The sequence below is a fragment of the Nycticebus coucang genome, chromosome 4, assembly GCF_027406575.1.
Source record: "Nycticebus coucang isolate mNycCou1 chromosome 4, mNycCou1.pri, whole genome shotgun sequence".
Lineage (NCBI taxonomy): Eukaryota > Metazoa > Chordata > Mammalia > Primates > Lorisidae > Nycticebus > Nycticebus coucang.
In genome coordinates, this window is record NC_069783.1 from 87,291,190 (window position 1) to 87,317,387 (window position 26,198).

At 48.2% G+C, this 26,198-nt stretch overlaps 1 protein-coding gene and 1 long non-coding RNA gene across 6 annotated transcripts in view; one reads left to right on the forward strand and one right to left on the reverse strand.

Annotated features, from left to right (window-relative positions):
- PAX8 (paired box 8) overlaps nucleotides 1-26,198 on the forward strand; it is a 61,780-nt gene that overhangs the window by 23,385 nt on the left and 12,197 nt on the right. For 2 of the 5 annotated variants that reach the window (XM_053588525.1, XM_053588526.1), the window contains 7 exons: nucleotides 7,564-7,729; nucleotides 9,619-9,819; nucleotides 11,161-11,249; nucleotides 11,522-11,647; nucleotides 11,911-12,086; nucleotides 17,183-17,303; nucleotides 17,782-17,988. In XM_053588525.1, the coding sequence (XP_053444500.1) occupies nucleotides 7,564-7,729; nucleotides 9,619-9,819; nucleotides 11,161-11,249; nucleotides 11,522-11,647; nucleotides 11,911-12,086; nucleotides 17,183-17,303; nucleotides 17,782-17,988 (1,086 nt within the window). The remainder of the gene's footprint in view (nucleotides 1-7,563; nucleotides 7,730-9,618; nucleotides 9,820-11,160; nucleotides 11,250-11,521; nucleotides 11,648-11,910; nucleotides 12,087-17,182; nucleotides 17,304-17,781; nucleotides 17,989-26,198) is intronic. The other 3 variants (XM_053588527.1, XM_053588528.1, XM_053588529.1) reach the window with 3 other exon arrangements.
- Nucleotides 12,104-17,799, reverse strand: LOC128583881 (uncharacterized). The gene is made up of 3 exons (XR_008379574.1): nucleotides 17,748-17,799; nucleotides 17,282-17,416; nucleotides 12,104-15,671 (listed from the first exon to the last, which is right to left on the reverse strand). It is a non-coding gene; the product is annotated as an uncharacterized LOC128583881 (long non-coding RNA).

The following is a 26,198-nucleotide window of genomic DNA, read 5'->3' on the forward strand; positions in this document are numbered from 1 at the left end:
GGAAGACCAAGTTTTGTTTATGACAAAGAATGTGTGGGCTTCACTAAAGTTTTTGAGGATCTGCCTCCCTCTCTTTACCCTTCCTCTGTCATTCCCTCCCCTTTGCTTCCAACCTTCCTTCCTTTCTTCCCTTCTCTTCAGTCAGCACTTACTGGGTACCTACTATGCATCAAGCATGATCCAGATGTTAGAGTATCAGAGATAAAGAAGCTGTATATTCCTCCAAAGGGCAAACATTCCTCTATGCAGAGGACATGCCAATAAATAGACACTTATATTCTGCTAAATGTAGTAGTAGAGATTACATCCTAGCTTATTTAAAAGAAAGGATGAATGAGAGCAGGCAGGAAATGCCATGAAAGGCTTTCTGTAGGAGGGAGCTTCCTGAGCTACCTCTTAAAGGATGAGTAGAAATCAGTCAGAAGAAGGTGATGAAAGGCACTCTAGGCATGAAGGGCACACAAACAAGGACATAGGGGAGGATTTTGACGCTGTTAATGAAGAACAGCAATTCTGTGCGGCAAGGACAGGTTCAAGGTTCAGACAGGTAATAAATGTGACTACAGAGCAAAGGCAGGGCCAGATAGTGGTGGGCACTGCCCACTTGATTTAGTAGATTGGACTTAAGCATGACAGAGATGGTGCCAAGCCTCACAAAGATTCTTAAACATAAAAGTGACATGGCTGGTCTTGAGTTTAGTTCCCCAGCTGCATACCAAAGGGCCACTTTGGTAAGGTTGAGTGAGAAGACTAGTTAGCCTAGGTGACTAGTTAACACCTGTTCACCTTCCACTCAGACTATATGCCATGTAGAGAAATCCTCCTGATCACCTTGAACTAATTCTCTTTCTTACCCCCAACCCATAATTCTTTAACACTACACCCTGTTGTGTCCTTCTTAGCACTCATCCCAATTAGTAATTTACATTCATTTGTTTGTTTATTTTTTAAATGTTTATCTGCCCCTACACTACCTGTCCCTGAACTGGAAGGTGGGAATCAGTTCTACTAAAGTTCTTGGTACATAACAGGCATATACAAGATACGTCTAATAGATGAATGAATGTGTGGATGTTTGAATTCTAGGAAGAGTTAAGAAGGTAGTGGTCAGGTAAATATTTAGGAGGTAAAAATGACATAGTCTTGTGAGTATTCCATATGCAAATATGGAAGAAGCTAAAGCCTGTTAATTAATTCGTGTGGCATGTATTTATTGAACGAACATCTAATAGAATTTTAATAATGAACAAACAGAAGCAGTCTTATCTTCATGGAGATTTCCATCTTCATGGAAGAGATAGTCATTATTTATACACATAATCATGCAGAGAAATGTAAAACTAAACTCTGTAAAACTAAACTACAAATGCCTTTAAATGCATCTACCATGACTCCCTACATCCCCATCCCCTGCTGCCAAATTCTTCCTTTGACTATGAAACTTTTTTCTCTCATTTTTAACCAAATTTTTCAAAAATCAGTCACACTCAATGCTGCAATCCGATGAATTCCATGCAAAAGATAAAGAATATTAAGAGAACATCTAAGTAGAGACCCAAACCTACTCGGCAGTATCAAACAAAGCTGCCTGCAGAAGTGACATAGTGTTGAGCTCTACAGCATAAGCAGGCCTTAACTAAATAAGAGGGCAAGACAAAGCTCCAGGTAGTTCCAAGGACATGCAGAAGAGCAAGACGGTGCAGCACAGAATACGTAGTGGTGGGTGGTGGCAGGTGGTGGCAGATGGCTTGAGGTGAAGCGGAAGGGAAGGCCCTGAGCCCTCATGGCAGCTGGTGTTGATACCAACGAAGGCAACACTGGAGGAGAAGCTTCCTTCTACCTCCTTATCACTTCTTTCCATAAAAGTTGGATATAAAAGTTGAGGGGAAAACCTGCTGGATCCATCTGGATGCCCCTGCTGCCATCAGGACATAGGCAGTAGGTTCAATAATGAGAGTGGGGGGACTGCCAAGGATGGCCATGAAGCGGGAGAGAGACACCAGGATGGGAGAGGATCCAGGGAAAATGGGCTGTCATGGAGCAAAGGAGGGACAAGAACCTTATCAAAGAGAAACAAAAAACCTAGGTGAAGAGATAGGCAACCAGGAGAAAGCACTGTCACGGGAGCCTCTTCACAAAGGAGAGGATGGCCCCCTCCCCTCACCATCCATGCACAGCATCCACCCCCAGTGTCTGAACACGGGCAGAGCAGCATGAGTTGAATGCTGAATGGGAAAGGAGGAAATGGAAGAAATAGGAACTGTAAGTATGATGACTTTGAGAAATTGGGATGAAACCAATTTTTAAAAAAAGACTCTCACAGTCAAAAGAGAAATGATTTTGCAGGCTTTTATTTATTTGTTTGCTGGGAAGGTAGCATACATAAATTTAATTGCATTTGTAGATCCAGGGGAAGGACCTAGAAGAAAGAAAGAGGTAGATAATATAGAAGAAATGGGAGGGTTCCAGCCCAGGCAGAGAGTGAGGGGTCAATGACAGACCCAAGTGGCAGCTTTACCTAGCTACCATCCCTCTGCCTGGCTTCCCTGAGGAGGGCAAGCATAAGGCCCCAGCAAGGTGGGGCTAATAGCAGGAGCAGTTGTTATCCAGCAGGCTAGCCGGGAAGAGAAACCACCAGAAAGCATCGCAGAGACTGATTAGCATGGGCAAGGCTGTTCCTTCGTGGAAGGAGAGTAGGTCTAGCATGATTTCAAGGGCATCCTACAGTGGTTACCGCACTTCTCACTATAGCCCTGCCAAGATTCAAACTCTTTGGGACTAAAGCAAACATCTCCAGGTAGTTACATGGAAATTTTAGCAGAACAACACATTGAATCATTAGCACTGGGCAGAGCTCCAAGGGTCAAGCAGACAGTAAAAGAAGAAAACATTGGACTATGGAATGTGGGGATTCCATAATGGGGGATCCTGGAATCTATGTGACAACCATCAAAATGTAAAGCATTTTTCTGTCCATGTATATACTAAAGCACTAATTAAACTTTGTGTCATACACTTGGTAGACAAAGACAAACCCATATACCCTTGAGTAACTTGTAAAGGAATCTCCAATACAGTCAGTGCTATGGCAGGGCCTTGTGTGAAGGACTATGGGCACAGGGGAAGTATCCCCACATCCTAAGGGACTGTCTGGATATCACTGTGGGCAATGAGCCTTTCTCCTTTCCTTTGACCTTCTCTATGCCTCAGAAATCTAGAAGGGTGAAGAAATTATCAAAGAAAGTCCTAAGACCTCCCCAAATATTCTCTTTTCCAAAGGAAACATTTCTAGACAGGAAGCTTCACGGAGAGCTTTGTGGAGCTTCAAAGTCCTTTCCGGTAAGATGTGTCCTCTCTGACCCTAAAAAAGCTTGTGCACCTTCATTCTCAAAAACCTGCCTGCAGCCAGCCAGTTGATCTTGTCATCCTCCTCCACACCCATCCCTCCCCACCCACAATCCTCCATTCAAAGAACCTTTGCTTATGAAGCTTCAAACCTCTTCCTGGGTCACACCTATGCCCTCCATCCCTCACCTCCTGCCCAACCAGGGGGCTCCTACTCATTTCTTCCGGCCTCAAGGCCACTCTGTCCACAGTGGTATAGTAAGGTGGTCAGCCCAGTGGGCGCCCAGCCCTCTGCAGTACAGGAAGGAAGCCTGTACCCACCTCTGGGTGTCTGGTGGTGACTCACCCACAGGAGTCCACTCCCCCACACCGGACACAGGGAAGACAAAAGACCTTCCATTGCAGGAACTCAGCTCAAAACCTCAAACCATAGGGGCCCATCTCTGCAGCCAGCACCCTTTTAACAAATTCCTTCTTGCCTGTATATAGCCATAGTAAATGTCTTTCAATTTTTTGAACACACCAAGACTTTATGCATGGACTCATGCATGGAGTTTTATCCAGTGGAAAGTTCTTCACCTGGTTCTTCCTCCCTACGGCCTCCCTCTGACCACTTATGAGCTTCCCGTGTTCAGGACACGTCTTCCTTAACATGGCGATTTCTCATTTATCTGATTGTATATCCCAAACGGTTTTAAGCTCCTTGAAGACTAGAATTCCTGTCTCATTTAAAGTTATATCCCCAATACTTTGTGCTTAAGTCATGAAAGACACTTAATAAACATGTATTGAATTGAAGGAAAAGAAAAACCATAATATACTCACAATAATTATTATTCTTTAGAGAAGGTTGAATGGCAGGTGGGGGTGGAGGGCTGGTACAAAAAGTTATTCTCTTGAATTTTTTTTTCTCTCTCTTACATTTTCTTTACCAGCCATTGCCTATGCTAAACCAGGGGTTCTCAATGTGTAATCCAGAAGCTCCGTCTGGAAACTTGTTAGAAATACACATTCTCCATTTCATCCCAGACCTGCTGAGTAAGAAGCTCAGGGCATTGTATTTAGCAGACAGCTGTGTTTTAACAAATCCTTCAGGTGATTCTGATGAACACTCAAGTTTGAGAAACACCACCCTTGTCCTAGGGCCAAGTGTAGGCTACAACATCCAACCATGAATATTACAATTTAGAAAAACTTTACATTTATATCAAGATTTTCAGCTAGCCAAACACATCTTCATCTTCATTCCCCATCTTATTTCAAGTCAGCATTAGGCCTTAACAAGAAGTTTTGTTAAGCTCCATTCAATAGATGAAAACACTAACATGGTGGGGGGAACCACTTTCTCAAACAATAAGATTAAAATAGAGTCAAGGCAAGAATCTGGCCCAAGGCTCTTTCTGCAGTAACACAAAGTTATTCAGAAGCCATTAAAATAAAATAAATCTTCAGAGAATTCACATTTTGGGGCCCAGAAATGTGACTATATCTTTCCTTGCAGTTTGCTTGCTTATATGGTAAAAACCTTCTGGGAGAGTTTCTGAGGGTTTGAATTTCTAAGGAAACTACCTGAGTAAGTTCTTCAAGATATTTAGGATAATAAAGTAGACTTTAAAAAAAAAAAAAAAAGTGCAGGCTCTGTGCCTGTGGCTGAAGCAGCTAAGGCGCCACCCACATACACCTGAGCTGGCCAGTTCAAATCGAGCCCAGGCCTGCCAAACAACAATGACGGCTGCAACCAAAAAATAGCCAGTCGTTGTGTAGGGTGCCTATAGTCTCAGCTATTTGGGAGGCGGAGGCAAGAGAATCGCTTGAGCCCAGGAGTTAGTTGGAGGTTGCTGTGAACTGTGATGCCACGCCACGGCACTCTACCCAGGGTGACAGTTTGAGGCTCTGTCTCAAAAAAAATAAAAAGTGCAATTCCCCAACTCAAATCACCCCAAAAGGCTTATTTTTTAAAAATCTGCTGCCTTTCTAGGGGTGAAGAGTTCCCACCTGTAAGAAATCTCGCTTCCAGATGTAGAGGTCCTTGCACAAACATGCCTTAGTGGACACAACAGGGAAAGTTCTGGAAAAGGACAAAAGTGGGACCATGCTAGGCGTTGTGGGTTTGGGTGGCTGTCTGGTGCCCCCTTGTGCTCAGTGCCTGGACCCAAAAAAGCAGGGTAGGCAACAATGGCAGTAGTAGGAGGCAGGTGGCTACAGGAAGATGCTCCACAAAAGACAGCACGGCCAGCGAGGACCAGCAGCACCAGTTCTGGAGTGGGGCTGGGGCTGCTCTCCCCACCATCTGGGCTCTGCTGAAAGCCCCTGCGGACATCATTCCAGCCCTAGTGGAAGCACTCATTGGACAAGTTGTCTAGAAGCTGTGCCCAAGTTCACCCAGTGGCCTCCACCAGGAAGATGGGCCATCATGTCCCTCTTGCTGGGTGTTTGGCCAGTGGGCTTTTCCTCCTGATTTACTGCCTGGGGCAGAGGCTCACAGCCCTTTTTTGTTTTTAAGGGAAATTGACTGTTCTGCTGAAAACAGCCTGGGCCCCTGAGGAGACATTGCAAGGCAGTTCTGAATGTGCTAAGTCAGTGGGTGATAATGGGCACTGTGTGCCCAGCAAAGGCACTTCCCACTCTCGCCATAAATAGTCCTTAACTGGTTCACAGAAGACCTGATGTTGGTCCTTGCTTCTTGCCTGCCTGCTCCCTCTGGCTCCCACCCCCAGGGCTCTAGCCTCCCAGCTAGATCACTAAAATCTTGGCATGGAGAGATGTCTTTCATGCCTAGACCACGGCACCTTCAGCACAAGACTGCAGGACCAATCGCAAGCCTCTGGGGTCAGCACTAGCCATAGAACAAGGCTCCTCCCAGGAAGTAGCCCTGAGCTGAGACTTAAATTCTGGGTGGACCCTGGCTTCTCATGTAAGATGAGTCAGACAAGTCATAGAGAGTTGACTAAACTCAGACAGTTTTACACTAAGCGCCAGTATTCTCATGGCACAAAAGGAGATCTCAGCCCTGAAATCAGCCCAATGTGGATCTAAGGACTTTACAGAGTTGAATATGTTGGTAAATCTAACAGACGAGCACCTTCTTGCCTCTAAGTCTTTGCATGTGCTGTTCCCACTGTCTGGATCAGCTTTCTCCCTTCTCTTCCTTACTTGGACAGCGCCTCTTTGTCTTCAGTCTCAGCTTAGACTTCTCCAAGCACCCATCTGTGGTTCCCTGAGCCAGGGCTGGGTCCCCTCCATTGGTTTCGATAGCCCTCTGCATGTCCCCAGTCCAAGAAGTAGTCACAGGGTTTGCTAATTTGCTGTTTTCTGGTCTGGATCCTCACTATAATAAACCCCAGGAGGAATAAGCAAGGATCCCATCTGTCTTATTCAGCAGTGCCTGGCACAGAGTAGACACTAATACGTGTGGGGCTGGCTGGCTGGCTGGGCTCAGAACGAAACACAGTCTGGGTCCAGAGGGCAGTGGCTGAGTCAGGAAAGCAGCTAAGGGAATAAGGACATATAGCTATGGTGTGTGCATGTTCTGCACACTGTCTGCAGCCCACAGGTCAATCCAAGGGCACATGTGCTGTGAGGTCCCTGCCAGCCATATATAGTGCTCTCACCTATCAGAGAGAGAAGAAACCTGGGGGGTGGTTTAGGCAGCAAGCACACAGACAGGGCCTGGGCTTACTCTGCCCTAACTCAACCAAAAAATTTCTCCTTTTATTCTTTCATGTTCATGTTTCTGGATATAATTGTGTTTTAAAATCTGGTTTAAGAAGAGAAAGAGCAATTTGAAAGTCACTGATTTTATCCTGTGCCTTCATTTTGCAGAAAAGGAAAGGAAACCCAGGGAGGAGAGGGGATGTTCCCCAGGGTCACAAAGCTTAGTGCCAGTGTAGAAAGACCCTGAACCCTGGACACACTTCTCAGAGGGAGGGAAGAAAAAGGTGGATTATTTGGAATGAAGAGCTGAGGGTTTGAAGGTGACTTAGCTGCCCTGAAAAGCCCCCATATCACATGGCCAGTGGGGGGGTTGACATCACATACCACTTGTGCCAGCCTTCCTGGCAGTGGGAACTAGGAGGGATGCAGAGGGAGTTCCCAACAGCCTGTCCGTGGAGTGCACAATCACAGACACACATGTACAGCCCCACACTCTTGGTTAATTCCCACCCCAACCTCCTGCCTGGCCCCTGACAATGATCTCTGGGAATATTGTCTCCTTAGGCCATGGAGGGCTGAACCAGCTAGGAGGGGCCTTTGTGAATGGCAGACCTCTGCCGGAAGTGGTCCGCCAACGTATTGTAGACCTGGCCCACCAAGGTGTGAGGCCCTGTGACATCTCTCGCCAGCTCCGCGTCAGCCATGGCTGTGTCAGCAAGATCCTTGGCAGGTAAGCACGAAATTCACCACACACCACTTCCACTACAGGGCTTGCCTTCTCCACTGAACTCGTGGCAGCATGACCACTTTCCCTTCTGCCCCGGGGACTGGGGATTTGCTCCCAAAGTCCAGCTTTATTCCCAAGACCTGAACAAGGTGTGCGGAGGGACTTCAGGGCCTCTTCCCATCCAATGATCTGTTGTTTTCCACCATTTTTCCCTAGTTTGTCAATTTCACCTTGCTTTAGTTTCTCACTCTCCCTTCTCCTTTGCTCCGCATCTCATTTGCTATAGATTTCTCTGCCCCTGAGGCAGAAGAATCTTCCACAAAAGTCCTCCCCCTGCTGAGTCAACCTAGGAAGATAAAAGCAATGGGGAGGGGACACACAGTCAGACGGGCATGGCTCCAAGAGTCTCTCTGACCCCTGCCAGAAGGATGCCTAAGTTTGTGCTGCTTTAATTATAATTCCCAAATCGCAGAAGAACCAGGGTTGTGTGATGAAGTGCAGATTCCTAGGCCCCTGGCCAGACCTACTGAATCACCCTAACCAGGGGCCAGGCCTGCATGCTGTGGTTCTTATGAGATGTCCAGGAAACACTTTAAGGAGTGGCAACCAGTGACCTACAAAGCCCCAGAACAGTGTTTCTCAGCCCTGGCTGAGAATCCTTTGGACAGCATTGATCAAAAAGAAAAATTATTTATGCTTTAACCAAGACCAATTAAATTAGAGGAATTGATTAAATTAAGGGTATAAGCTCAAGTTTGGGGATATTGCTAAGCCTCCCCTCCTGCCAGATGATTCTAATTCTCCTCAGCCAGTGTTGAGAACCATTGACCCAAAGGTTCAGGCAGGGGTTGGAGGTACAAAGGCCTGCCTCAGAGCTGATGTGGCTACATATTCCAGTCTAGAGAGACTCTTCTGTCAGAAGTGTAACTGTGCCAGAGCTTTGAGTCAGCTCCATGTACGTGCACCTGTCCCCTTCCTCTGAATCATAGTGGATTTAACAGGATTCCTGCCTGGACCATTCATTGACCCATGAAAAGCCCTGGCTCCCTGCCTGAAGTGTTAGGGGAAAGTGTGGTACAGAGAGGGGACTTCTGAGAGGGTTGTGGTATGTCCCAGAGGGGACACAAGCTCTTGTCAAATGAATGGAGTTTTAAAGAGCCAGATTATTTTTCATGGCAGAGAGACAGTTTCTACAAGGAAGGGAGGATATCCATGGATCTGCCAAAGCCACTAGCTGGGGGCTGGAAGGAGGGGAGGAGTGGAGACCCTGGAAGAGGAGACTCAGCTTAATAGGCTGACATCCCAGAGCCCACAAGGAGCAGTTTTAACTTGAACCATGTAACTTAGTAGAAAACCACCAACCAGGGGGTAAGGGATATGGCTTAAGCTTGGACACAGCAAGGAGCAAAGGTGAACCAGAAAGACAGAGGAGCAGCCCCAGTGACCGAAGCTGGCTTCCCAGGTGGCCAAGGAGGATACCTGACCAGTCATGGTTTGGCCAAGAGAAGCTGGATGTAGCCAACTGCCACCATGAACCTATCTCTCATACAGCATATATGCCAAGATTTCCTTTCTTAGAAGGTGGGTCTTTTGTGCCCCATATGATACTTTCTGCAGGTGCTGGGGCACAGCAGACTGATCAGAGGAAAGGGAAGGAAAGGAGCCAAGGTGAGGCCTTTATGGACAGTTCTGGTTTGGCAGCAGCATGAGCCTATCCAAGCAAGAGACATGGACAGTTCTTGGAACATCAAGTATTTGAGGCCAGCCTTAGGAGCACATTTCACCCCCAGAATCCTCACCAAAAGCCTCAGGAGCCAGAGAAGCCCTGACTGAGTCCCCACCCAAAGACCCCACCTGCTTATCGGGTAATTCTTTGGGGTTCTCTATTGGAGTAGGTACTACGAGACTGGTAGCATCCGGCCTGGAGTGATAGGGGGCTCCAAGCCCAAGGTGGCCACCCCCAAGGTAGTGGAGAAGATTGGGGACTACAAGCGACAGAACCCTACCATGTTTGCGTGGGAGATCCGAGACCGGCTCCTGGCTGAGGGCGTCTGTGACAATGACACTGTACCCAGCGTCAGCTCCATTAACAGGTGAGTCTCTGAAATCAGCTAGGGCCCCTGGGCATTGGGGGCATCCCAAAAAAGACCAGAGAAGGGCCTAGTTTGGGTGTAGCCAGGGCTGGGAAGGGGCCTCATACTGAAGAATCAGTCTGGGAGCATCCCGATCCTGCATCAGGCAGCATCACACCTCCCTACCCCTCATCCATCCCATGCTGTGGGGCACCCTCCCAGCCCTGGCCATGAAACCTGATTAAAAAAACAGCCTTCAGGGCAAGAAACTGTGCTGTCTACAGTTTCCTTCCTCAAACACCACATCCTCTTTCATTCAATAAAAGAATCTTCTTGAATTGATTCTTTTATGAGTCACAAGACCCCTAACCTGGCCAAATTCAAGCATTCACCCATTTGTTTAGGCCTTCAATTATTCACTCTCAGTCATTTACTTAACACTCATTTCTTCATTAATTTGTTCACACATAATTCACTCATTCACCATATGCTAGGCACTGGACACACATTCCTATCTTTGCATAGTTTATCGTCTAATGAGAACACAAACACTAATCAAGTACCCACAGAAAACACTATAAAAGTGCAGCTATAATTCCTGCTAAAGAGAGGAACATCAGGATGTGTGAACTAGCACAGGGTGCCTTTCTTCAGGAAGGTTATGAAAGGTTTCCTGTAAGAAATAAGGAGAAAAAGTTAACAAGATGAGAGGACCAAAAAGAGCTCCCAGGCAGGACATGCAAAGGCCCTGTGGCTAACAGAATCTTACACAGGAAGCTGAAAGAAAGCCAGTATAGAGAGAAGAGGGGCATGAGGTAGACTGAGGTTGGCCATGTCAGTGGGCTGCACTGCAGGAGCTGGGGGCCGAGTAACATATTCTTGCCTTCAGTCTACGAGCAATGGGAAGCCCTTGGCAAATGGCTGACTGGCCTTTCAGAAAGTTCAATCTGACTGTGCTGAGGGAACCAATTACAAAGGGTCAAGCGTGGATAGGGTGGGCCAGGGAGTGACCCTTGAGAGAGAAAGCTTGTGGTGGCACGCGCTAAGGTGTTGACAGTGATATGCAGAGAGGGGTCAACACAGGTGAGGTTTACAAGGACACAGAACTCAATGACAGGTTTGCTAAGAAGGGAAGAGAAGGAGGCAGATGTTTGCCCCATTTGCATTTCTGCCTTGAGTGATTGTTGGTACCAATCATGAAAAGGGGACATGGGAGAAGACCAGATGTGAGCATGAGGATGACTGAGTTTGAGGTGCTTTGAAATACCAGAGTGGGGTGTCAAAGATGTGACTGGATCTGGGGCAGCCATGAGTCCTCTCTCCTCCTCTTCTCTCTCACGGCCTTTCTTCTCTTCCCATCAGAATCATCCGGACCAAAGTGCAGCAACCATTCAACCTCCCTATGGACAGCTGTGTGGCCACCAAGTCTCTTAGCCCAGGACACACGCTGAGTGAGTGCTTAGGGCCCCGGGGCACTCCTACCCACTTCTACACACCCACATACACGCAGGACACACAGCTGGCCTGGATCCCAGGGAAGAGTTCCTGAGGCACTGAGAGGTGGGAGCCCTTCAGATGACACTGATTCCAAGACTCCCCATGGCCTCCAGCCTCTTTAGGCCTCAGTCCGTGCAATGGCTTGACACCTCCTCCACAGTGGCAGCAGGGACGATGACAGGTGTCTCTCCCACATCCTGACCCTCTGCCTCTCACCCCAACACAGTCCCCAGCTCGGCAGTCACGCCCCCGGAGTCACCCCAGTCAGATTCCCTGGGCTCAACCTACTCCATCAACGGGCTCCTGGGGATCGCTCAGCCTGGCAGCGACAGCAAGAGGAAAATGGACGACAGTGAGTGTTGGGGACAGGGGGCTAGTATGGGGGTGAGGAAGAGCAGTTTGCTCAGGCTTTGAGGGGCAGATGCCCTATGTCCCAGGACTTTATAGGGGCTCTGAAAACCTCCCTGAAGTCACCTGCTCTGTCAGCTGGTTAAGGCCTTGGACCCAGGCGTCTGGTCCTTTCCCTTTCTCCAGGTGACATTTTGTCCTCTACTTTGGACTGGGGGATGGGTAGATGGGTCCACTGAAAGCTTTCTCCCCACCTGGGGCCACCAGGTGACCAGGACAGCTGCCGGCTGAGCATCGACTCTCAGAGCAGCAGCAGCGGGCCCCGAAAGCACCTTCGCACGGACGCCTTCAGCCAGCATCACCTTGAGCCCCTCGAGTGCCCATTCGAGCGGCAGCACTACCCGGAGGCCTACGCCTCCCCCAGCCACACCAAAGGCGAGCAGGTGAGAAGCCAGGCTGAGAAGTGAGCAGGGTTGGGCAGGTAGAGGTCAGAGCAAGATGTGCCCTCCTAATAAGCCTGTAGTCCGGCCATCAGAGCAGGTAGAATTCACTTCGTGGGGCTCAGGGCATGGGCTTCTGCAGCTCCAAGCCCAACACACACTTTATTTATTGCCCTGGCATCATCCTCATCTTCCAACCCTCTTGGCCTCCCTCACCCCAAACCTTTGAGCTTTGAGCCTGACCCTTCCAGGGAGGGCAACGCACCTGGTAGTGCCACCCCCTTGCCATCAGCATCTTCCCCAGACTGCAGGGTCAGGCCTCACAAGTCTAAAGTGGTAGCACGAAGTCTTCGAAGTCTTCACATGATGACCTCAGCCACCACTTCCTTGTCCCTCTCCAGCACTCACCCTGCACACCCCAAGGCCCTGCATTACTCATGCCCCTGAGCATGCTGCCCTCATTCACACCTCTCTGCCCTGCACACCATGTGCCCTCTTCACTGCGTGCCTTTCCTCCCACTTCTCTACCTGGAAAAATACCACAGCCAGCATGACTCAGCTCCAACATCACCCTCTCGGAGAATCCATCCCTGCCCCTCTGACATGAGTGGCCTCTCTTGCCCCCTCTGTGCTTCTCATGTCCCACAAACCACCCCTAATAGGTTCTCACAGTGTAGCCTAATGAGTTAGCAGACAAGTGTAAAAATATGCATATTTCTTTTTTTTTTTAATATCCTCCCTGCCCCACCTGTCCTCACCCAACTGAAACCTGGGTTCAAATCATGCCTCTTACTGAGCCAAATTCTCCTGGCTGATGTCCTGGCCTCTGTCCCCCATTGCCTCTCCACCTGCCTGTCTGAATGGCCTTTCCAGGTCAAGGAGGAAGCCAGATTCTATCCAATATCTTCTTGAGCCTGCAAGTAATCTTCTAGCTACCCCAGGCTTCCAAACATCATCCACTTCCAAACAGAATAATTCCTTTTGAATTGCCCACAGCTGCTCTGTGATTTTCTGCTGTTCAGTGATCTGTACCTCAGCCCCTGGCCAGGCCTGCCCCACCCCATAGAGCATTCAATATGCAGATTTCTTTTTTTTTTTTATTGTTGGGGATTCATTGAGGGTACAATAAGCCAGATTACACTGATTGCATTTGTTAGGTAAAGTCCCTCTTGCAATCATGTCTTGCCCCCAGAAGGTGTGGCACACAGGGAAGTCTCATGAGACTTGAAACATGGTGGCGCTTTTTTTTTTTAATTAAGTCATAAACACATAGATCATGTATACATTAATGCATTTATGGGGTACAATGTGCTGATTTCATATACAATTTGGAATGCTTACATTGAGCTAGTTAATATATCCCTCGTGGCTTTTATCCTCAGCATCTAATGTGGTGCCCTCTCCTAACAGATACTCAGCAAAGGGCCACTGAATGAATGAACAAATGAATGAGTTGAGAAGTCCAGAACAATCAGTCACAAGCTATAGGGAATTGTTTTTTCCAGTGCTTAGGACAGGTGAAATGAATTATAATGGGCTGCTTCTGTGAAAAGTTGACAGAGACATGAGAGATCCCTGCCAGAGGACAGCATATGCTCTGGTACTCTGAAGGAACCACTGAGCCCTCAGTCTACAGTGGTGATGTCCTCCTGCCCACACCCCACTAAGTCACCAGCGTAGGATCATCTTTAGGGTGGTGTCTGCCTGCCCCTCTTTGCTCACCTCACGCTGTCATTTGATCTAGGAGTGAGGTGAGTGTATACGCCTGTAACATCTGAGTGGGGACCACAGTAACAATGCCAATAATCAGCTGAACCACTGCCAATGGCCATCTGGGCTGCTGGCCCTCTGCCAGTGCCCACAGCTGGGCAGGCAATCTGCGTCAGCGATTTTATCAGCTTGAACTGTGGCAACCACGAGGGTGCAGGGGAAGCCAGCCGTCAGCAGACCTGGGGAGAAAGCCTGGGTGCTCCTCTAAGAGTCAGCAAATGGCTCCAAGAGGGAAGAGGACATAGTTGTGGGCCTGCAGGAAGCCTTCTATGTGAGGTGAACCTGCAAAACCCATGTGCAAGCACCAGCTGCCCTGTGAGAGCAAAGAAGCCTTACTGATGAGCCCCTGGGCACCTGCTGGGTCCCAGAGCCATTTCCTGGATCCATTCCCTAAGCCCCACAAAGCACCCTGCTTGGCTAAGAGCCCCTGTGCCCTGCTGGCAAACACTTGTGGGGAATCCTGGAATAAGAGAGTCTTAAGGCTAGCGGGGACCTCGGTAACCACATAGACCAGTGTCTCCAAATGCATAGAAATAACCAAGGCCCAAGGAGGGTTCAGAGGTGGCTCAGGGAAGCAGATGGATGGCTGTGGAGCTCAGGCTTGTGGCCCTGGTTTCATTCAGACTGGCCTACTGCCACCTGTTTCAGATATGGGGCTTCTATGTATGTCCTATTTGATGACTGCAACACAGCATTTAGAAACTGTTGAACTGCTCCCACTGTTCATCCTACAGATGAGGAAACTGAGGCCCAGCACAGTGCCTATAAATTATCCATTTCCTTGCTCTATCAGTAACTCACTCATTCACTCCCCTGGCATGGGGGGGTGGCTGGGAGAACCAGCCTATACCAAGGGCCCCTCGTGTCCCAGCCCTTGCCTTTCCTACCTTTGGTGACTGACTGTGCTGCCAAAGGAACACTCTGTGCTCTCTCACCCGGGCACGGGAAGGCCCTCTGGCCTGGGAACGAAGAGAGAAGCACAAGTACACACTGGCCTGAGGATGGGGCATAGACAGAGCCATCCCTTTTATAAAGTCAACAAGGGAGAAAGTGGTCAACAGAAACCTCATGTGACCTCATTCCTGGTTGCTATTTCACTAGGGACATAGTCGAGAGTGTACCAAGAAGCCTATGAAAAGAATGTGAATATTATGACAGAGACCAAGAATTTGGAAGCTTCCGACTCTTCCCATAATTCTAAAATAATAATACCGATGAGATAATAATACTTATTACAATTCTTATTGTACATCTGTTGTTATCAGTTTGTGCTAAGCATTTTATATATCAAATTTCAGCTGGACACAGTGGCTCATGCCCATAATCCTAGCACTCTGGGAGACCAAGGAGGGAGGTTGCTTGAGCTCAGGAGTTAGAAGCCAGTCTGAACAAGAGCAAGACCCCATCTGTACTAAAAATATAAAATTAGCCAACCGCCTCATAGTGTACACTCTGGCATGGTGGGGGTGGGGAGGGCTGGGAGAACCAGTCTATACCAAGTCCCAGATACTTGGGAGGCTGAGGCAGGAGGATCGCTTGAGCCCAGGAGTTCGAGGTTGCAGTGAGCTACAATGATGTCACTGTACTCTATCCAGGGTAAAAAAGCAAGACTCTGTCTCAAAAAAAAAAAAATCTCATTTAATGCTTACATCAGCCTTGCAAAGCAGATTCTATGATCCCTGTTATACAGGTAAGAAAATCAAGTCTTGGTGAGGTCCAAGCAGACTAAAGCTATGTGGCAGGTCATCACAGAACCAAGGCTCAAACTCGCTTATGTTCTGAAGCATTGTGCTGCTGTCCCCAATTCAAACTCAATCCCTGGTTTAAAAAAAAAAAAAAACAGTCATCACTGGGATGGTTAAGGCATTTGATATAAAATTTCCAAAATGTTTGACAATATTTTTATCACTTTTTTCCACAAAGTTGCCTACATTTTGGAACAGTCATAGGTTTCTGAGTAGATACTTTGCTAGGCAATCAACATATCCATGAGGCATTTTAAACTTTTCTTTCACTTTCCAGAAATTAGGTATTTTGTTCAATTTCACTAAGCTGGGCTGTAAGGAACTCCACCCTGCCTCTAAGTGGGACCCCTCGGAAGACATGGAACCAGAGCACCATTTAGTCAGTAATTGCCGCTACACACTAATGGTGCCCTGGTGGCCTCCAGAATTGACTACAGCTTCCAAAAGTGCCTGGCATGCAACTGGAAAGTGCTGTGGCTCTTTGGAGAACCCAGCTCTATGGAAATCACTGAAAACAACTGCCTTTAGTGCAGCTTACATAACCACAGAGTATTCCCTGATTTTAGTCGTGCACAATCTTTCCATGGTGCGTGTATGCCATGCATAACCCCATGTAGGGAACAAGTGTGTGTTTGTGTGTGCTGTCTTGTTCCCTGGTGGGAGGGAGCCATTGTGAGGGGATAGGGTACATTTGCCTTTAGTTAAATTCTTTTTGGAAGGAGCATCCAAGGCAATAGCTGTGCTCATGGCAGCACTTATTACAGAATATTTCCAACAAAATCAACTCAAGTATCATTTTCACGCTGAACCTGCACGCTTCTATTTGTTTGGATATGGAATGGGAGAAGAAATTTACCTGTTCTGGTGGGCAGAGCACCCGAGGCAGCACCCAAAGAAGTGGGTTTAGTCTCAATTATACAGCCCTGGGCCATTTACCCTTCCAGGTTTCAGGCTCCACATGGAAACTAGACATTATGCTCATGTCACACGGTTGCTGAGGGATTCTATCTGGATAACGGAGGCACATTGGTAATGTAAGAAGTGGGCATTATATTTTCCAGATTAGGATAGTGATTGAGAGAAGGACCACTGGGGCCTAACCCCTCGTCTGAATCCCGGAATCCTGTCTCTGCCCTATATGGATGTGTGACAAGTTTCTTAACCTCTCCGTGCCTGTGTTCCCTATCTGGAGGGAATTTGTGAATTAATAGAGTGTAAAACACTCTAGAGTGAAGTCACCCAACAGGACTGCTCCAGCCCTTGGCACCTTCCTGTACTCTGTGGGGAGGCAGGAAGGAGACCAGCCATCCAGCCTGGGCATGGTCCTCCGGGGCTGAGGGGGCACTCTCCATCCCATCCTGCGCGCCCATGCCACCAGCCCGCCTTAAATCCCAGGGATGTGGGGAAATGAGGAGATGAAACACAGCTGCCAGTTGAGGATGTACAGTAAGAAGGGCAGGATGAGGAAAGGAACTTTTCCTGGGGAAATTAAGGCCCCCAACTGCTAGGACAGGCTGCAGGGTCTGTAGGAAGGCTTGCCTGCCGGGGGACCTCTCTGTGCGCTGACTTCTCTCTGTTCCCCAGGGCCTCTATCCGCTGCCCTTGCTCAACAGTACCCTGGACGATGGGAAGGCCACCCTGACCCCTTCCAATACGCCCTTGGGACGCAACCTCTCAACTCACCAGACCTATCCTGTGGTGGCAGGTATGACGCCAGAGTCTCCCGGGCCAGCCGGCCCCAACTGTGAGAGCGGGGTGGAGGGCCGGGAAAGGCAGAGCTTGGCTGGCCGTTAGGAGGAAGATGTCTGGGGCCCTGGTCTGGAGAGGAGAGGTGGGCTGTGTCGGCGGGGCCTCCAGGTGGGTCAAGGGGGTCCAGCCTCCAACCCTTGGCCGCTCCTGGGACCCCTCGCTCCCTCCTGCGAAGAGCAGGTGCGAGGTACACGCGCGCACAGGGCCCATCTGCACTGCTAGAAGGCACAGCAGGGAGGCAGAACGTCTCTCTCCCGCGACCCGAGGACCACCTCTCGCCCTGGCGCCCTCGCTCCCCGCCCGACCCTGAGAGCAGCCGGGACTGCCTGCCCCGCGCCGCCCGCACCCTCCCGCATCTCCTGGCTTGGTTTGTGCATGTGCCCGCCCCGTCATCTCACACCCCTCTCTCCTTGTTGTCTCCCTCCCTCTGGCAGATCCTCATTCACCCTTCGCCATAAAGCAGGAAACCCCCGAGGTGTCCAGTTCTAGCTCCACCCCTTCCTCTTTATCTAGCTCCGCCTTTTTGGATCTGCAGCAAGTCGGCTCCGGGGTCCCAGCCGGTGCCTCGGTCCCGCCCTTCAATGCCTTTCCCCATGCTGCCTCCGTGTACGGGCAGTTCACGGGCCAGGCCCTTCTCTCAGGTACGACAGGGAGGTCCCGGGCCGTGCAGGTCTGCGGGGGGCGGGAGGGGGATCCTCAGGACCAGCGCCTCGACCCTCTCCCCTCTCGCTCCTCCCTGGCCCCAAGGATCTTTTCTGCCACCACTCTATTCTCTAATTGGTCCGGCAACTTCTGGAAGTTCTCCACAGGCCTTGGGAGGGGCAAGCACTCTGGGGGTGCCAGGAAGTGGGATATATCTCCCAGAGTCCATGGAAGAGCAGGGACCCTACGGCCAGGAGCCAGGAGTAGTAAAGTAGAAATACTTCATCCTTGTAAAAAATAAAATAAAAAAGAAGGAAGAACGTAGAAGACTTTGGAAGGAAAAAGATATTGGCTTCTGGAGCCAATTTCAGGATCAAATTTCTGCAAAGGACAGAGTTCAGTGCCAGTTATGGCTCCATGATGTAGCTATCTTTGTGCCCAGCTTAACAGCATTGCCCATGTAGGACACAAACATCTTTTAAACACAATACACCCAGAGTGATTCCACAGCTTGAGAGCTGGAGGAGTGGGGGACCTCCCATCAAGAAATTCATCTGCCTCCAAAAATTTAAAACTACAAGTGCCTTATGGGGCGTTCTGAGCAAACCTCAGGATACAGGCCCAGGGAGGAGAAAGGCCTGGCTAAGGTCTCTGGCTGGAAGCATAGTGTCCAGCAGAGACAGACCTTGGATGGATCTGGGGCTCCTTAGCAGAAGGTTGTCAGCCCACCCAGCCAGGGCCTGAGCAATAGCGGGGAAAAAAATCATGTCTTTGCTTTGGACAGAAGTCCTGAGTGCAGTGAGCATGGGAGCAGGGGCCCATAACTGTCATCTGATGTATCAAGGGCCTCCACAGGAATGAGACTAGTTTAGATTTGGGCTCAAGGGGAGGAGGCAGGACCAATGGAGGAAGCCAGCTCTCTCTCAGGTCAGCACTGGAAGAATCTACTTAACCTTAGTGCTGTCTCTTAGGAGTACGGGTGTTTAGTGACACCACTGCCCTGCCCCTCCATCATGCAACTACATTGAGATATTAGGGCAGAGATCAGTGGAAGGGTGGCAGGGACCCATCACAGATACAGCCCAGAGTCAGACAGTGCATCTGGACCCATGGTTTTCAAATTTTCTGGGCCTCTCAATGCTTCTGTGAAGTAAAAGCCGTTATAGTGTTGTGCCCAGATCTTGAAATCCCCCACAAAGACCACCAGGGAGCCGAGTCCAATACAAAAGCAAAAGGGTCGTTTATTGCAAGTTCGAACTTGGGCTCCCAGGGACTCCGTTGGGATCGGAGCCAGGAGCCCCGAGCTCTGGAGCAAGGGGTTCTTATGGTCCCACGCAGCGGGTGGGCGTGCACAGCTTGAAACAAAAGGGGCGCTTCTGGATTGGTTAGGTGGGGGGTCCCTGATTGGTGGTCGGTTGTCTCATGATTTCGGGGACTTGCCTGGGCTTGTCTGGAAAGTAAACCTACTGAGTGAAATGGTGGAGGGGAGTGAAACTTAACTCTTAAGATGGCGCTGGTCTGGTTCTTTCAATAGAAGCTATGTGTCTTCACCAGATCCCTGAAGATCTGCTCTATTCGAAGTAGGGTCCCTCCCCCCAGAAAGCTCTTGAACTTGAATACCATTGCACTACTGCACCGGAGGAGCCCAGAGGGACTCCAGGGGCATCTGATTCAAGTCCATGTAGTCTCACTTGTAACCCCACTCTGCATTTTCTGTATCTAAAATGGGAGGGCCTCTTGGAAGAGGTGGGCATCTAGTGTGTGGGCAGAAAGATGGTGTTTAAGGGTCTAAAGGGAGGAAGAAAATGTTGACTCAGAGTACAAAATCTCAAAAGAGGGTGAAGTCAGCAGAGACGGGTCATTTATTTTGACCAAAGTGATTAAAGGAGAAAAATCGTGAGCTGAGTGAAGTTATGTCAGCCAGAGAAAATGGGATAGGGAGGGAGGTGTGGAGGGAGCAAAGAAGGTTCCCGTCCATTATGTGGTTGTCTATCTGATCACTGGGAGGCCTGCAGGTCTCATGTGAATGGCAGACCAGCGCCAGGGCTGCAGTGGAGCAGGGAAGGGATGAAGGTGTGGAGGAAGCACCTGCTGATTGAGGTTTTACTCAATTACCAGCAAGAGGTAGACCGGTTTGATGTGACCAGCTGAGAGAAGAGGGAAGCACCTACAGCCGTTAAAAGCAGCTAGATGTGGCTTGGTGCCTGTAGCTTAAATGGCTAGGGCGCTAGCTACATACACCGGAGCTGGGAGGTTCAAATCCAGCCTGGGCCCACCGAATAACAACTACAACCAAAAAATAGCCAGGCATTGTGGCAGGCACCTGTATAGTCCCAGCTACTTGGGAGGCTGAGGCAAGAGAATCATTTAAGCCCAAGAGTTGGAGGTTGCTGTGAGCTGTGACATCACGGCACTCTACCCAGGGCAACAGCGTGAGACCTTATCTCTAAAAAAAAGAAAGCAGCTAGATGTATCAAAGCACAGACAAGGACAGTGGTATGAAGTATAGTTGGAGTGCCCAGAGCAATCTCACTGCCCCCAAATGCCCCCATTACCCCTATCAGTCCCCTTATTAGAGCTGCACATGTCCCTTGTCAATATGCAGTAGATCAGGGCTGACACTTGCCACTATTACCAGTTCTGAATTCAGTGGATATGCCCACTTTCCTAGCCAGCTGCTAGACTAGAAAGTCATCCAACTTTTAAGACAAAGCAGCTGGCAGCAGACACCAGGTGGTCATTCAGACAGCAGGTAGCCAAGTATGCAGCACTGGCACATCTTTCAGGCAGGTGGCCCCCAAGGCATGTGTGAGCACCTTGAAAGCTGCTGGCTGGCCACGGGGCCCAGCCTGAGTGTTGACAATTCAGCACAGAGGCAGGGGATCTGAGAAGAGTGAGAAGTGCCAGGCTTGGAGAGACTGGTCCAAGCAGAGAGCCAAGAGCAGAGAGCAAGTGAGGACTGCTGTTCCCTGTGGCACCCATAAAGGCAGGCGATGGCTGGTATCCATTATAGGGGAGTATCCATTGTGAGCTCATTGTCAGCCTCTCCACTATGGCCTCTGGGCAAGACTGAACTTAAATACCTAATGTGTGCCTGAGCCACCGTGAGAAGGCTGGGAGGAGGCAAGTTTGGAAAGAAATGATTTTAAGAGTCTGGGAGGCTTCAAACCTACCCCAAAGAGGAAGAGGTGAGCTTGAAAGGAAAGAAAGCAGAAACCAAATTATTCCTAGAGGGTGTTGCAGGCTGGGGAAAGGAGTGAGGAGCTGGTGTGTTTCATTCCATAATCAGCTCAGCGTCACCAGAACCTTCTGAGCACCTCAGAGTGACTCCCTAAGAGCCCTTTCTGCCATCTTCTACAACTCCTTTATCTGCTTCATAGAGTTTCTCCCTGAGTTAATTCATCCCTCAGCCTGGTGGATCTGATAGTGTGATTTCCAAGGTGACTATCATCTCAGTCTCTGCAAACAGCCAAAAAAGGGGGAAATGGCAGGGTTTGAGGAATAGTCAGATTGGCCCTGACATTCCTCCTAGGTCCCTTGGGACACCCCAGTCTGGACAGGACAGCAACATTGAGGTCATCCTGGTCCCAGCTGCTGCAGAGCTAAATCCAGCTCAACTAGTCAGAAAGCTCTGAGTAAGGTTTTATCATCAAAGAGTTCATTGCCCTCCTCCATCCTTTTGTACAAAATTATATTTCGTCCTGCCAAAGAGATTTCTAGGCTGCCATAAATTCTCCTTGCTATCAGAGCAAGATAAGGAGTTGAAAAGGGGTTATGTGGAGGGCAGACATCAAAGGGGGAACATAGTATAGTCTGGAATCACCTCTACCTTCACTGGCTTTTGGATCCTAGTCTCCACCAATATTTAGAATATTTAGCAATATTTCTGAGATTTAGAGTTTTCTTAGGGAACCCCACTCCATAGCCAGTCAACATGGGCTGTGCCTTGTGCCAACCTCTTAAAAACAGGGCTGCATTGTAAAATGCCCTTGTAAACCCAAAGCTCTCTGGTGTTGTCTCTGTATAAAGGTGTGGTGGAGCTGTGCCACTGTTGCTTGAAATAAAAAAAAAAAAAAACAGGGCTGCATTGGAAGGATAGTTGAGTATGGAGTGGCTGGGATATATAGTAAGGGTCAATTTATGATGAGCCTTAAAAACAGAAGTAAAAAACAACAAACAAACAAACAAACAAACCCCTCCCCCCCCCAAAAAAAAACAGAGAATTAAATATGAGGGCATGAATAGGCCATGATGAGGTGTCTCTACCTCATGGCGTCTGTGTTTTTGTTGCTAAAAAGATTGCAAAGTTTTTGCTTTGAAGAAAATATGTATTTAAAAAATTGCAGCAAAGTGTTTGTGGAGCTGTCAGGAGCATTCGGGGCACCATGGTTTGGGCAAGGGCTGTCCTGAGGAGAGTCTTACCAGCCTCTCCTGGAAGGCCAAGTTTCAGAAGGAAGCCTTCAAGGGTCTGCTCTGGTGTTTGATTTAGAAACTTCTTTCCTAATAGGAGAAAATTAGGGATTTGGGGGAGGTGAAGATTAAAATCTCCCAAGACAGGGGAGTGAGGCCAATGCGTTCCACTTACAAGAGTAATGTGGGGGCTAGTTCTCATGAGATGGGGCCTATGGATGGACTAAATCAAGCTGTGGCCTAAGTTGGGTATGTGCCCTGGAGCTCCCCCACTAAGCTGCAGGGCTCAGGCAACCCCAGGGCCAGGTGATAGAAAGGGACAGGATGAGGGCAGGAGGAAGGGGAGCATGAGGCCTCAGGCTGTGGGCTAAAAGGAGCCCCACAGAGCAGGAGGCTAGAGCCAGCACATAGGCAGCCTAAGAGCCACAACTTACCACCCACCTGCCCAGCGCAAGACCATAGACGTAGGTGCTGCTTCAGAATCCTCAACACAGGGTGCCGGGAAGATCCTCCCAGTCAATCACGCGGTCACCCCAATCTATAAGCTCTACTCCAAACTGCTTCCTCCTGTGACAGACAGGAAGCTGTGGTGAGGAGAATTAAGTAGCTTGTCTTTCATCCGGAGCTGCCCTGCATCTAGAGAGCTCTTGCTCTCCCGGGGAGGAGGAAGTAGAGAGGGAAGCAGAAGGGAGACGTTATCAGGCCTGAATCAGCCACCACCCCCTTTTAGCACCACTCCTTTCCTCACCAGGCTCTGTGCTGCTTCTGTTCTCACACACTTCACATCACTCTTTCCCTCTCCTGGTCCCCAGTGCCTGGTGCCCAGATGCTTCATCCCAGGGCCCAGGGGGCTGAGTCTGAGGGTCAGTCCTATGCCATCTTCTTCAGCATCTGTGTATTTCTCCCTCTACTTCTAAATACAGTAAAATCCCTTGTTCCCCTCCTGTGTTGCCAGTCCTTCATTTGTTCCCCTAACAACCCTGTGTCAGGTGAACTGAGCCCACCTGTAAAATTCTGGCAGTCCTGCCCACGGAGCACAGCTGGACACTGTGGTAAAAGTGAAATGAATTAGAAGGTGGTGCTGGCATTTGCCAACACCTTCCCATGGTTTTATGTAATCCACACTGACAGCTCATTTCAGAGAGGACTTCTGTCAAAGTTCCATCGACATGTATTTCTAGAATGTGCTCATCGCACTAATCAATGCCCACCTAAAGCAGGAAACCCTGGCTCTGAATTATGCTGATAACCTCACAATAATAGTAATAGGGTGTGTAAGGCTACTTTAATTTTTGTCCCACTTTGCATGTGAAGAACCTGAAGCTTGGAGTGCATAAGTGGCTGGTCTAAGGGCACTCAGACATAGAAGCAGTGTAAGGACCAAAGTTGCTCTCATTTCTAGGCCCTTCTTCCCTCTAGAGCAGCAGTTCTCAACCTGTAGGTCGCAACCCACAGGAACTGTATTAAAGGGCCGCATTAGGAAGGTGGAGAACCACTGATTTAGAGGAAGCACAGAGTTGAGTATGTCTGATCTTGTTTATTGACAGCCCCTAGGCTTAGCTCCAATTGTTTATGGCCTGTGCCCCTGGCCTTGCTAATTAAACTTACTTTTTTTTTTTTTTTACTTTTGCTTTTATTTTTCTGTCTTTGGGTTTTTTTTTAATTTTTTTAAATTATTATGGGTACATAATAGTTGCACTTTTTTTTTTGAGACAGAGTCTCAAGCTCTTGCCCTGGGTAGAGTGCCGTAGCATCACAGCTAACAGCAACCTCCAACTCTTGGGCTTAAGTGATTCTCTTGCCTCAGCCTCCCAAGTAGCTGGGACTATAGGCACCCACCACAACACCTGGCTATTTTTTGGTTGTAGTTGTCCTTGTTGTTTGGCGGGCCTGGGCTGTATTCGAACCCGCCAGTTCTGGTGCAGGTGGCTGGCGCCCTAGCCACTTGAGCTATAGGCGCCGAGCCAAAGTTGCACATCTTTATAGGGTACATGTGATGTTTTGATACAGGCATATGATGTGAATTAATCAAATCAGGGTAATTGGGGTATCCATCACCTCAGGCATTTATCATTTCTTTGTGTTAGAAACATTCCAATTTTACCTTTTTCATTATTTTGAAGTATAACCTAACTTATTGTTGATTATAGTCACTGTATTGTACTATCAAATATTGTTCATTTTATCTAACTATATTTTTGCACCCATTAATCATCTCTACTCTACCCCTCCCTCCCTGCTACCCTTCCCAGCCTCTGGTAATGATCATCCTCCTCTCTGTCTCCATGAATTCAATTGTTTTTCATATTTAGCTTCCACATATGAGTGAGAACATATGAGATTTGTATTTCTGTGCTTGGCTTATTTCACTTACCATGATGTTGTTTCACTTAACATGAGGTTCTCCAGTTCCATCCATGCTGTTGCAAAAGGCAGGATTTCACTCCTTTTTGTGGCTGTATAATATTCCATTATGTATTTGTGCTAAAATTTCCTTATCCATTTACCCACTGATGAATACTCAGGATGATTCCATATCTTGGCTATTGTGAAAAGTGTAGCAATAAACATGGAAATGCAGATACCTTTTTGGTTTACTGGATTCCCTTCCTTTGGATATATACCCAGCAGTGGGATTGCTGGGTCATATGGTAGTTCTATTTTTTTTTTTTTTTTTTTTTTGCAGTTTTTGGCCGGGGCTCAGTTTGAACCCATCACCTCTGGTATATGGGGCCAGCACCCCTACCCCTAGTTCCATTTTTTTGTTGTTGTTTTGTTTTGGATTTTTTGAAACAAAGTCTCACTTTATTGCCCAAGCTAGAGTGCAGTGGTATTATCATAGCTCACTGCAACCTCAAACTCATGGGCTCGAGCAATCTTTTTGCTTCAGCCTCTCAATAATCTGGGACTACAGTTGCCCCCCATTACACCCAGGTGATTCTTTTATCTTTTGTAGAAATGGAGTCTCACTTTTACTCAGGCTTGCCTCAAACTCCTGGCCTCAAGAAATCAATACTCCTGGCTCAGCCGCCTATAATGCTAGGATTACAGGCATGAGCCATGGGAACCTCTGGATGAGCTAACTAAAACTAAGACAGGGGTTACCACACTCAGGTGGTAGTTCCATTTTTAGTTTTTAAGGAGCTTCCATACTGTTTTCCATAGCAGTTGCACCAATTTATATTCCCACCAGCAGTGCGTGAGGGTTCCTTTTTCTCCACATCCTATTTTTTGTGTTAGGAACATTCCAATTTCACCCTTTTCATTATTTTGAAGTATAGCCTAACTTATTATTGATTATAGTCACTGTATGGTGCTATCAAATATTATTCATTTTATCTAACTATATTTTTGCACCCATTAACCATCTTTACTTAACCCCTCCCTCCCTGCTACTCTTCCCAGCCTCTGGTAATGATCATTCATTATTGCCTTTTTGATGAAAACCAATTTAACTGGTTATTGGACTATTTGATTGTTTTCCTATTGAGTTGTTGGAGCTCCTCACATATTCTAGTTATTAATACCTTCTCTCACAGGTAGTTTGCAAATATGTTCTTCCATTCTGTGGGTTGTCTCTTCATTTTGTGGATTGTTTCCTTTTCTGTGAAGATTTTTTGGATTGATGTTATTCCATTTGTCTAGTTTTGCTTTGGTTGCTTGTGCTTTGAGCATATTATTCAAGAAGTCCTTCCCCAGACCAATGTCCCAAAGTGTTCCACCAGTGTTTCCTTTCAGTAGTTTCATGGTTTCAGGTCTTAGATTTAAGTCTCTAATTCCATTTGGTTTGTTTTTTGTA